The sequence below is a fragment of the Rhamphochromis sp. 'chilingali' genome (assembly GCF_963969265.1).
Source record: "Rhamphochromis sp. 'chilingali' genome assembly, chromosome: 2".
In the NCBI taxonomy this organism is placed as follows: domain Eukaryota; kingdom Metazoa; phylum Chordata; class Actinopteri; order Cichliformes; family Cichlidae; genus Rhamphochromis; species Rhamphochromis sp. 'chilingali'.
Window position 1 is genome coordinate 49,618,931 of NC_137930.1, and position 12,137 is coordinate 49,631,067.

The window sequence follows — 12,137 nt, forward strand, 5'->3', positions numbered from 1 at the left end:
TGGTTTGTAGCTTGTTCACTTGTTTGATTAGTAAGGCTTAAGGCTTGAAATTTCTCAAGAGATTTGACTTTGAAAAACGGATCAATTTAAGACATGTAATGCTTATGCTCAACAGTAGGGGGAGGTAGCGTTCTCATGAGGGTGGTCTGTTGGGTACACGAAGAAAAATGAGACCAAGAATTAGAAAGCATAGAGCAGTTCGCTGTATAGAATCAAAGAAAATCACCTTTTGTGGATTTTAAAGACATCACGTAGAAAATATTTTCTAATTTTCGTTTCTTATGCTGTTTTTTCTCGTGCTTGTTTTGCATGGGTGGAATCAGAGACCACCCAGTTACAGTCAAATGTATAAATTTATTGCCTATTATATATATATTCAGAAAAGTCGCATTGCGCTATAAATACATCGCTTTTCTCACAACTGCCAAAAAAGCATTGATAATATGAAACATCAAATCATACGCGTAGGGAAAACCGTCTGTAGTAGGACTAAGTACATCAGGAGCTGCTTTCTGTCTATCCGGTGCGATTCTATCTGAGTGGACATTTTTATTGTTTTGATTAGGAAAATATTCTGGGCAGCTCCAGCTAGAGGGTGCGTTATCTAAGGTTAGTTTCCACACAGTGGCTTCCGTTATATCCATATAAAATATTTAGATTCCTGATGTATCAAATCACATGTCAAGGTTAAATGAAAACAAAGGCTTTCGATGACCCATCTTCATGCTAATTGATTGCTAACGCTAGCTAGGAGCACACTTCGCAATCAGCTAAGAAGTTTAATGTATTAGTGTTAGCTTGTTACTTTTGATAATTATCATTTGAATATGTCTCCCTTTTTTAGTCGATTGATTGCCATTCAGCTGACACACAGCCAAAGAGTGCAGTTTGCCTGTAGCAGCTGTTAGCTTTGCCTAGTAAGTGTATGTTAGCATCATGTAGCAGCCAGTATAGTTCGCTGTTCCTGCTGGCCAAATGGATTATTGTTTATTCATTTAATTTTAGCGATACATCAGTATAATAGCCCACATAAACATCTAGCTACAGTAAGTTAAATGTAAGTCTAATCACTATCTGGCCTAGCGTGTTACTGTTTAAACATACTGCTTCAGGGGATAGGCCGCTAATGGCTAAACGCTAATGGTTGATTATCACACAGAGAAGATCCCACATACACGTATATAAACGTCGTTACGACTGACAGAGAGCTCCTAAACCTAACAGCTTCCTGTGGTGTGTAATAATTTATAGCTACTGCTGTGTAAAATATAGGAACATCGGTTGGCCTAGGTACCTCCTTGTACCAAGGTAAAGCTGTATACTATAATAAAGGACAAAGCGCACTCTGGTATATGCCTTGTGGTGATCACATGCTGCTTGAATATGCCACCATGTAAAAAGTGAAACTATTAAACATCATATTTTATCTCACAGATTGTGATAGTGGACCATTTTATCTGGAGAAAAGAGCTTTGAGTCATGCATCATGTGCTAAGGTCCAGCAGAGGGCACTGTGGCATAGCCTTTTTCTGCTACACAGAGGATCGTTTAGTCTTTTCTGTGCTCTTTTTTTCTTCTTTGTGAGATTTTTTTTTTTTTAGTCAAACCCGGCGTCTTACAACCTAACCCAGAACTCCTAAAGTAAAATCAAATAAGCTTCCTTGGATGACAGACAGGGGATAAGTTTGCAGAATGACTGGATTTTATTATCACTTTTTCAGGGTCTTAAAAAAAAGTCTAAGAAAGAAAACCCTGGCTTACCCTTCTCTTCTGGGGGGGGGGGCTTTCCATAAGAGCTTTTTGAGGTAGACTGACTAATTCCTCTGTGACTTTTCCCACAGTATTTAATGGCAGAGGGCAGAAACCACATCCAGGCTAAAGAGGTGTATTTCCCATTTCAAAGGAGAGGTCAAAGGTTAAAATGCACAGTGTTGCTCCTATATTTAGAGCTCAACCTGGGCTGCAGCTGCCTGAATCAGCACAGGTTTTAATTCCGTGCTATCGCCATTCATTTGGTGTTTTTTTGCAACGATGCTTTGTAGTGTTTTCAAGTGGGTTAGAGGCTCCCAAAATATGGCGATTCCAAGTTAATCTCATTTTTTTAAGCACTGATATTCAGTGAGTGAGTGCGGTTTTATTGAGAGAGTGTTTTAGCACGTTGAGTGGTGTTCTCTTATCTCCAAGTTTAAGGCAATACTGCCACACTGCTGCTGTTAAAAATAGGCTGCGTTAGTGCTTGAGAAGTGAATGTGTTGTGTTTTTCTTTTTTCATTTACTTGCTCAATTGTGATTGATAGCAGCAAGACATTTCTATTAGAGGAAATGTGGCTGGCCAAGAGACTGTTTTGCAGCCAAACCTGGGTGGAGTTTGGACAAGAAGCCGATCAGTCTCAAAATGCTTAACCCACCTTTGGGCAGCAATCTATGGCCTAGTTTTTCACCTGATCTTTAGGTTAACTAAACATTGGTCTTTTGAGATCGTATATTCATTTTTTAAAATAGTTTATTGGCTGTGTCTGCTGTGAAATGTTTTTTGTTCTAACATCTAGTGTTTTCCTCCAGATCTAATCTTCCATCGTAAGAGTCATGGATGAGCAGACAGGCTCACCTGGAGCCAATGCTGACAACAACAGCCAGAGAAACGGAGATGAGGTAAGAGGTGAACACACAGATATCGAATGATCGAAAAAAATACATATATAAATTAATAAAAAATTCCAGTTCACACTAAAAGAAAGTCTTGCCAGTACACATCAGGGTAGAACCCCTACGTGAACCTTTAAAACATGTTTGTTTTTGTTTTCTGGCAGAAACCCCGACGTGGCAGCTGGACCAAGGGGAGGAAGAGGAAGAAGCCAATGAAGGACAGCAACGCTCCCAAGGCCCCCCTGACAGGATATGTTCGCTTCATGAACGACAGACGGGAGCAGCTACGGGCAGAGCGTCCAGACGTGCCCTTTCCAGAGATTACAAGGATGCTGGGCAACGAGTGGAGCAAGCTGCCCCCCGAGGAGAAGCAGGTCAGCAGAGAAGTTTGAGACAGGATTACACAGTGAGCCCACAGTGGTGGAGAGACATGTGTCAAAACATTTCTGTTGGCATTTCTTTCCCAGTTGTATGCGAGTCTGTTTTAAGATTACCTGCAAAAGCATTCAAAAACAAATCTCTGTTTTCACTCACGTCCAACTATGGAGTGCAGCTTTTGAGAAAGCAGTGGAAGAACATGAAGAGAACAGAAGCAAGCAATATTCATCTGGAACATGCCAACACAGAGTAGTTTTTCACTTTGCACAAAAACGACTTAGGGAAAAAGTTCCCTTAGAATCCATAGCAACCGTGTGTTTGCAGCTGACAAAGAAACTCTGACGGCCTCTAACAGATTGTATTGTCGAAGCTTGATGCCCTCAGATGCAATACAAGAACAGCAGAAACGAGCATCGTCTTATGATTGAAGCATTTGGAGTTTTGCTCTAACAGATTAACTTTTTTATTCCAGTCCCAATCTATAGATGGACCACTGAGCTTAAGATGCACATTTAAAGATCCGGCAGAACCGTAATCATTTTGGAGTCCCTTTAGCTCTCGTGATCAGCTCACAAATGCTAGCAAAAGAGAAGAAAAATCCTCATTCTTAATCAAGTATTTATACTATTCAGTGTGGGAGTTTTTCTTCTTGCTATTTTTACAGAGAATATTTGAAATGTCTGGACATGTTTTGTTTTCCAAAGTTGGCAAAGAGCATGTGCAACTTTGCTGCCGATGTGTTTCACACAGAGTCGAAAGCTCAGACTGATTAGGCGGTACGCTGGGACGAGACCTCTGAATGGAGATGGTTTAATAAGCTTTTCTACTAATTATATTACAAGATGCTTTTTCTCCCTTCTGTGAATTGAGCGATTGTAGGTTATTAATATTGGAAAATTGCATTATTTTTTTTTTTTAGTTTGTTGAAAAGAATTCATACTGATTAGGAATAATTACTCCCACTCATCTCACAATCTAACCCACAATCATCCTCCATCATATTTTGCACAAATCTTATTTCCAGCCTTTGCATCTAAGTCTCCCCGGCTTTTCTCACCTTTGTTTCTCGTCTCTGCAGCGATACTTGGACGAGGCAGAGCGCGATAAGGAGCGCTACATGCGAGAGCTGGAGAAGTACCAGAAGACGGAGGCCTACAAACATTTCACCAGGAAGGTCCAGGAGAAGCAGAAGGGCAAGAGGCACAGGGGAGGTGAGATCTGGTCAGAAAACAGCAGGGTGGCTGGTTGGCATCGAATGCTGAAAATCAAAAGTTTGGCTCGTGGCCCACCATCCATTAGGGTCTGCTGTTTGAAAGCTTTTGGCAAGTGAGTTACTTCCTTTGTCTGATGATATTTGGATAATCCAGCCTTTCTTTGGTGCGCAAATCCCTTCCAGACAGGATGACTCACATAAACGTGTATCTAATGAAAATCATACCGTACAGTGAGCAGTCAGTGTGTTCTTGTGGTTCCTGTTTGTCTTTTCAAATCATTATCACACAAAATGGAAGTTTGAAAATGTTGAGTTTTGAAGGAGTTCTCGAACAGAGAACCAAATGATTATTTAGAGCTTTTCTTTGTAAAATCATATCTCATTAGAGTCGATATATATTTTTTGACCAATATAGGATTTATAAGACTGATATCAATACTGATTTTTGGCTGATATTTTTTCTTTTTTCCACACACATACAAAGGAAAATAAAAAGATTTCCCTAACACTCCCTAGCCAAAATACGCAACATTAACACTCGTAACATGCTCCAAGTGTGTTTTTCCCGTCTCCTTTTTAAAATTTTAAATGTATTATATTTATTGGACGTTAAAAATACAAATGCAGATATACCAGTAAATGGCTAATATCAGTCGGACACTAATTCTCATTAATACTTTTGTGATTTTCTGCTTAAGTGAATAAAAATACTAATAAGGCATACACATTAAGTCGATTGTGACAAAACAAAACTATCAAATCTTTTCTGATTAACAAAGACCCCTAACATATTTCTGCTTACAGTTTAGTAATTGAACATATTTCAGTATTTAGTAAAACATAAATCACAACAAATTCTTTGTTTGTTCCTCATTCAGCGGAAAAATCGAAAATGATACTTTGCAACTTCTTAGTTGAATTTACGATTAATCGTTAGAAAATCGCGATCTCGATTCATACTTATGTGCGATCTCATTTCCAAATGACAACGATTAAAAAAAAAAAAAAAAAGACGATGACGATTGTACCGCATTTTGATCCGGGACGTACTCTGCATGAAAACAAGCGCTCACTCTTCCTGCTCAACAAATGACAAGGGCGGAGTCTTATACCACGTGATACAGAAGCTGTGCCGTGTGATGCTAAAATTAGCAGGGAAAAAACAACTGAGAGCACGTCAGGGATGACGAGAAAGTGACAGGAGGAAGAAAATCCGTCCCTGTCAACCACCCAAACATCAATAACGGGAACCTTATACAGCGCTTCCCTATACACGTCGAACTCCCGCAGGCACAAAGAAATTACGGAGGCTATCACTTATCACCTGACCAAAGATATGGCTCCCATCAACACTGTGCAAACGAGGGATTTAGGAAAATGATCAACACCCTAGACAAACGCTACACAGTGCCGTCCCGCAACTATTTTTCTATTGTTGCGCTACCTGCTCTATACACGCAGCGTCGAGCAATGGTGGAGACGGAATTTCAAGCAGTACGATATTTTGTGGCAACGACAAAATGTGAGACATTTGTTGTTTTTATGTTTATTTATTGTTTTTATGTTCAGTCTAAACTGTTACGAAGTTGATGTGCAGTTAATAAGTGCAATAAATATTTATACTGGAAAAGAGAATCGTGAGAGAATCGTGATCTCAATTCTAAGCCAAAAAAACGTGATTCTCATTTTATGCAAAATCGTGCAGCCCTAGTTGAGCTCATGAGTAACAGTTCAAGGTAAGGCCCTAGAGGCCGTTGCTTTGCTTGCTCGACATAAGGGCGGCATTACCTCTCCTTCAGCTCTCTCCTTTTAAATCCCAGAAATGTTAACGACACAAACAGCTGTGCTCTTGAAAAAAAAATACGAGAACGTGATCTGAACTTGATGCCCTGCTTTGTTCCCGATGATTCACAATACAAAGTGCACTGAGAGGATTTATTCTGTCCTTACTTGAACTACTTTTGTTCACTCTGTCAGTTTGTGTTGTGGTAAAGACACACCTCTCCAGATAAATGAATCATTGGCTGTCCTCTTTGCTTCTTTCCTTCCATTCCAGATGTCGGACACCAGGTAGCCAACGAGGCCCTTCACGAGGTCAGTGACTCTCTGCTCGTTCACACGTACTCTGACTCTATCTTTTAAAACACTTCAAACACAAAGTTAATAATGAGATAAGATCACTCATTATGTTGAGGGGGATATCATTGTCGAGTAAAGAGGAAGACATGAGCACTTTATGTACTTAGTCAGCATTTTAGCGGTTGTAAAGAAAACAGAAGAAATGTTGGGGTCATGGTGTATTTACAGCAAAACGAAGCAAATGTGGCATTTTGTGAATCACATCTATATTGGTGCTAATGTAATTTTTCCATCATGGTCTCTTTATTAGTATTTATGAGGAAGCTGTAATAGCATGAAATGAAAGAGAATTAGTCATTAGTTGAAAGTTTTCTTAATATGTGTGTGTTTTCTGGCTTTTGTCACCCAGCAAACTTCTTGGGTTGTTTGCCCTCATCTTGCTCTGTGTGTTAAGTGCCTATTGTTGCGTGACTAAAGCGGGCTTAATCCTCTTTGGTGCTGTGTTTTTTTTGATCCAAACGCTTGCCTTGTACTAACTGTGTAATTCGTTTTTATTAAGTTCTCCGTGTGTTTAAGAGGTTTCCTTTGTAAGTCTTTCAGCACACTCTGAAGGGTTACAGCCAAGGTGACTTGACTTGGAATCACAGATTCCTGAGGGAATACCAGTGTTTTGAATTTAATGAGGATTCAGCATTAATGTCATTATGTTAAGATGTGAGGAAAGATGATTCTTTTAGAGGAGGGGATTAAAGCTGTGCTGCGTCTTGCGCTTCTGTTTCAAAATGTATTTTATTGCAAATTTATTGCAAACCATTTCAGAGCCTTTGATATTGTAGAAGCACCACTGATGAGATTACGTCTACCTCCTCATTTCTTATACTGTATCACTGTATTTCCCCAGTGGCTAGGTATAAAATCAATTACCCACCCACACACAGCCCAGCTAGATAAATGACCACCTCTTTGCTGTCAGTCTGCGTGGCCAAGTGTTTTCACCGTTGAGCTTATCTCTTTCTGTCTCGCTGTCTCCGGTTATAAACAGAAGGATGCAGAAGGAAAGGACAGAACTGTGTTTGACATACCGATCTTCACAGAGGAGTTTCTAAACCACAGCAAAGGTAAAAGAGCTCCATCCCAACCTGCTGTCTTCTTAAAAATGATTATTTGTTTTTAAACTTTGTGTCCATTTGTCTAGTTTCTAAACACATTCTTCTGCTACTTTAAGGACCACCACACTTTATGGCCACTGTCCTAAAATAGCTCCGCTTGCAACTCACTGATGTCCTAAACTCTCAGAGCAAATGAAAAATTGATGTGTAGATGTATCATCTGCCCCAGAGCTCCCCCTGTGATCTACCACTCTTTCTTCTGCATACGTTTCCCTGAACAGCACGTGAAGCTGAGCTGCGGCAGCTGCGTAAGACAAACATGGAGTATGAGGAGCGTAACGCAGCCCTGCAGAAGCACGTGGAGAGCATGCGCGGCGCTGTAGAGAGGCTCGAAGGGGACGTCATGCAGGAGAGGGGACGCAACGGGCTCCTTCACCAACACCTGGAGACCCTGCGCCAGGCTCTCAGCTCTAGCTTCTCCACTATACCCCTGCCAGGTGAGAGCACCCAGCACTATTCTGTGGATCCGGCATTCACAAAGGTGTCAAACAAAGATCGCGTTAATAAAGCTCTTTTTCCATTAGTACCTACTTGGGCCGAGTCGCCACGGATTGACTTGGATCGGCTGGTTTTCCCTCACAACCCTTGTTTGCATGCTTGTTGTCATAGCAGCGTAATTAAAATGTGACACGAACGCTACAACAAAGGTGGATGTAGTGGAGATATCAAAGATAGGCACGGCTGTGGCACTGATTCAGTCTTTGAGCACTACGGTCACCCCGGTGTGTCGGCCAGAACACCACTTAAGGCTAAATTGTCCCAGAGTACGAAAGGAGGAGGGAGCTTGAGGTTCCGTCTGAGGCACTTTATTGTCACCACTCAATTTCTGGGGCTGTAAACACAGCGGGTGTACACAAGTGTGTGTGTGTGTGTGTGTGTGTGTGTGTGTGTGTGTGTGTGTGTGTGTGTGTGTGTGTGGTTTCCTACAAAGGAAATAAACAAGGGAAATAACGATAAATAAAGAGAATAGACAAGTCAAATACTCAAATATAAACATAATACAACATAGTTAACATAATCAAATATAAAGATCAGATCACACTATGCAACTAAACAGTATTAGTGCGAGGTTAAGCAACCGTCAGTACACAGGAACTACTTCCGGTAGTTGTACAAAATAAAAGCGTCCCCCATTATAATCCGCTATAATGCTCTTATTGTGAAGGGCAAGCGGGACGCCATACTTCCGGTCTAACTTCGCTATTTTATTAATCCACATACCTAATTGTTCACTACAAACTCCGCCATTTCAAAGTAAACAATCACAAGCATCACATACAACATACAGAGAAGGTCTGATAACACAGGACTGACATTATGGACATACGAGCGACCGTACATGCGTCAACAAAGCTAAACCGGGGTAAGCTAACAACATAAATTAGCATATGAAATGAGGGTGATCCGACATTAAACTGCCCACCTTACTAACCGGATGATGTCACTAGAAGGTGGGCTGGCCCAAACAGACAGAAGACTGAATATTAAATGAACTTATATAAACTTATAAACACCAGTAAAACTATTCTATGAACTTTGGGGCCTTTTATACAGTGGACGTCGAACCAAATATATACCTAGTATTTAGTACCTGTTTGCATTGTTTGGAACCCCGGCCGAGCAGGTAATAAAAAAGTAGCTGGTACCTAATGGAAAACCCTGCAAAAAAACAAGATAGAAATCCACTGCTTTTATTTCTTAAATTGTGCAATTGCACTTTTGGGCTCAGTGTGATGCTGATGAATGCACATCATAAACTGGTATCGACTTAAGATCCACTAACAGTATTTCATCCCTCGACACACACGAACCAGTGTAGTAAGATATTAGTTCTACAGTCACGGTTGAAGATGGTGAGCCATACATGCACATAGACAAAGTATTTATTTATTCCTTGAGCTCCAGAATCTTCTATTAATCCACACATTTAAACACGGCTAACTCAATTTTTTTGTTTGTAGACCATATTGTAATGAGCCTGGGAATCAGGGAATTCTTTATTTTAATGTAATTTATTGTTGAAATGGAATTTGCTCCCACTGTCTTTACTCTTGTTTCATCTACATTTAAAGTCTATGCTGAGTTCACAGCTGTGATGTTTTCCTGGTTTTCTCCCACACCTGTTTGAATGTCTTTCTCACAGCAGAGACACTGAGTCTGCAAACAGCAGAAATAGTCAGAACACTCCTGGAATTATTTCCTAAGAGCTTTGCACTGAAAGTTGATTGCAAAACGCTCTCAAGTCTAGTGTCTGAGAAGCTCAACAAAGACTGTAAGGTCTCTTGAACGAGAACTTGCTCAATTCATGTTTGTAGATTTTACTATTGTTTGTTGCACCTCTGCTAGTCGCAGAAGTTGGGACAGAGCCAAATTTATGGTTTAGTATGAGGGTCGCTTTGGGGAATTGTAGGTTAGCATGTGTCTGGAAATGCAGGAATCCGTTCAGAAGCATTTTTGACATTGATAAAGTCAACAGTGTCCAGCATGACCGTGTCGTATGAGTCGTCCTACTACGATGTGATTAATCTTGCTTGTGTTATCTATTCTTGCTTGAGAGACATATTTGGTCATATCTGTGCTTTTCTGTGAACATATTTGACCTGAAAAACACACTCTTGTGGGCCTACAGGCAGTGGCGAGACACCCACTCTTGAAACCATTGATTCCTACATGAAGAAGCTCCATAGCATCATTGTCAGTAACCCTCAAGAACACGAGAATCTCATCAACAATGTGAGAGAGGTGGTCAACCGCTTGGACAGGTAAGAGATACCTCCATCCTCCACTCCAATTTAGATTTTTTCTACATACTTGATGTAATTTTCACTTTACTCTCCTAGTTCATGTACAGGCCACTCTTATGCTTCTGCTTCACCACAGTTGAATGTTTTTCCTGTTTCATCTGTGAAGAATTTTAATCATGTGTTTTACTGCTGTTTGACTCAGATAATTGGATTCAAGTTCAGCTGATGCAATGGACTGACTCACAGGACATTAAACAGACGCTCCTTCCTGGTTTATGCCCTTCCTCTTTACGTCCAATCTTCTTGTTGATCTCTCATTTCAGCCGAGTTTAAAACAACTTTTGTTACTCTGCTAAAGTGATACAAGCGAGGGTAATGTAGCGTCACATATTTATTTATAATTTTTTACTTCTGTTTTTTTTGTAAACCTGTTCACACACTATTAACATAGCCATAGTTTGTTTTATAAAGTAATCAGAGAATATTTACAACACTTTTCTGTTGTTATTGCTCCTGTTCGGTCTTCACTGTCTGTTTATAGCAACCTCCAGAACAATATCTAAGTCATTATCAGATGTGTTGTCAGTGGATTTGTATTTACATGCCCAGGACATACTGTTGAAGAGACTGTCTTTCTTTCATGCTCTGTTGAGGTGAAAAATGTGCCATTCTTGTTTTCTTTTTTTCTGTGTGAAAAGTGTTTGTGTTTTCAATAAATGCATTTACATCACGTAAGCCTTCAGTTTGTTTGGAGAGGTTCGTGATATGATGGGGAATACCATATGTTTGCTCTGAAATCAGAGCTAAATACACAAGACACCATTGCCCTAGATTTCCAACTTCAAGCTTTTCAAGTATCTTTTAGCATTAGTGTAGTTTATTCTGTGGATTTAGAAAATATTCAGACCACTTACTTTTTGTACACATTGTTTAGAAATGGGGCAATCTGTATTTAATAAACCAACATGAAGCGTGAAAATGCATGTTTAGAAATATTTAAGATAAGAAAGAACTTTGTTAATCCTAATGCAAACACAAGTGTCACTGAAATCTTTCTCCTGTTTTCCAATAATATCATGAAAGTATTATCATTATAATAATATTAAGAGGCTATAGCTGCTTAAATTTTAATGCAAGTCTCTAAAAGCTCTGCATACATTATTTTGTTTACATTATTAGGTCTTGCAGTTCAGAATGAATGTAGAAAGTCTATAAACTGAATTTCTGTCTTCAGGTGTCCCACAGTCGTTTTGTGGTGTTTAAACACTATCCTTTACCCACTGTGGCATTGTGGTATATCAAGTCATTGTTGTCTTCCCTTTGCCCTCTAGGTTCAAGAGCAGTTCATCTTCTTTCAAGGGCGTTTGCATTTTTGGCTGCATTCATTCTTCAGAAAGTTACAACAGGGAAATGCCACAATAACGTGATGCTGCCACCACCATGCTTTACTGCTGGGGACTTCATTATCCAGATAAAGAGCACTGCCTGGATGTAGCTAGACTCTGCTTGGAGTTCAGTTCGGTAGAGTTTTTGTCTCAGACCTGATAATTACTGAGGCCAGAGTGCTTCTGGGAATACTCTGTGCCTTATTTAATTATATCCAACCCATTAATTCGCTACAGTTGCACACTAATCAAGTTGTAGACACATCTGTGGGATAATTAGGCAAGCAGGATGCCTCTGATCACACTTGGAGTGCTCCATCAAGGAGTGAATATGTCTCTCAGTTTTTGATTTTAGATTTTAAAATAACAAATGTAGTATTTAGAAAAAGAACTTCTTTTTGTCCTTAAATTATGATTAGTGGGCAAGTGGAAAACAGACTCAGAGTTCTGAATAATTTTTTTGTTTACCTGCTGCATAACGCCGACTCTGTCAGATGTGAAGACACTCATTCTTTAGACAACT

At 39.9% G+C, this 12,137-nt stretch overlaps 1 protein-coding gene across 3 annotated transcripts; it reads left to right on the forward strand.

Moving 5' to 3' along the window:
* Positions 1-452: 452 nt before the first annotated feature.
* hmg20a (high mobility group 20A) lies at positions 453-10,959 on the forward strand (the record flags this gene model as incomplete). Of its 3 annotated transcripts, none has more annotated exons than XM_080876419.1 (9): positions 453-609; positions 2,563-2,652; positions 2,811-3,020; positions 4,103-4,235; positions 6,294-6,331; positions 7,362-7,434; positions 7,707-7,922; positions 10,115-10,247; positions 10,432-10,959. In XM_080876419.1, the coding sequence occupies exons 2-9, from the start codon at positions 2,587-2,589 to the stop codon at positions 10,433-10,435; spliced, it is 873 nt and encodes a 290-aa protein (XP_080732545.1). In that variant the 5' UTR covers positions 453-609; positions 2,563-2,586. The 3 variants fall into 3 exon arrangements, with proteins under 3 accessions (XP_080732545.1, XP_080732544.1, XP_080732543.1); XM_080876417.1 differs by having other exon boundaries at positions 454-609; positions 7,359-7,434; XM_080876418.1 differs by lacking the exon at positions 10,432-10,959 and having other exon boundaries at positions 7,359-7,434; positions 10,115-10,251.
* Positions 10,960-12,137: the final 1,178 nt, after the last annotated feature.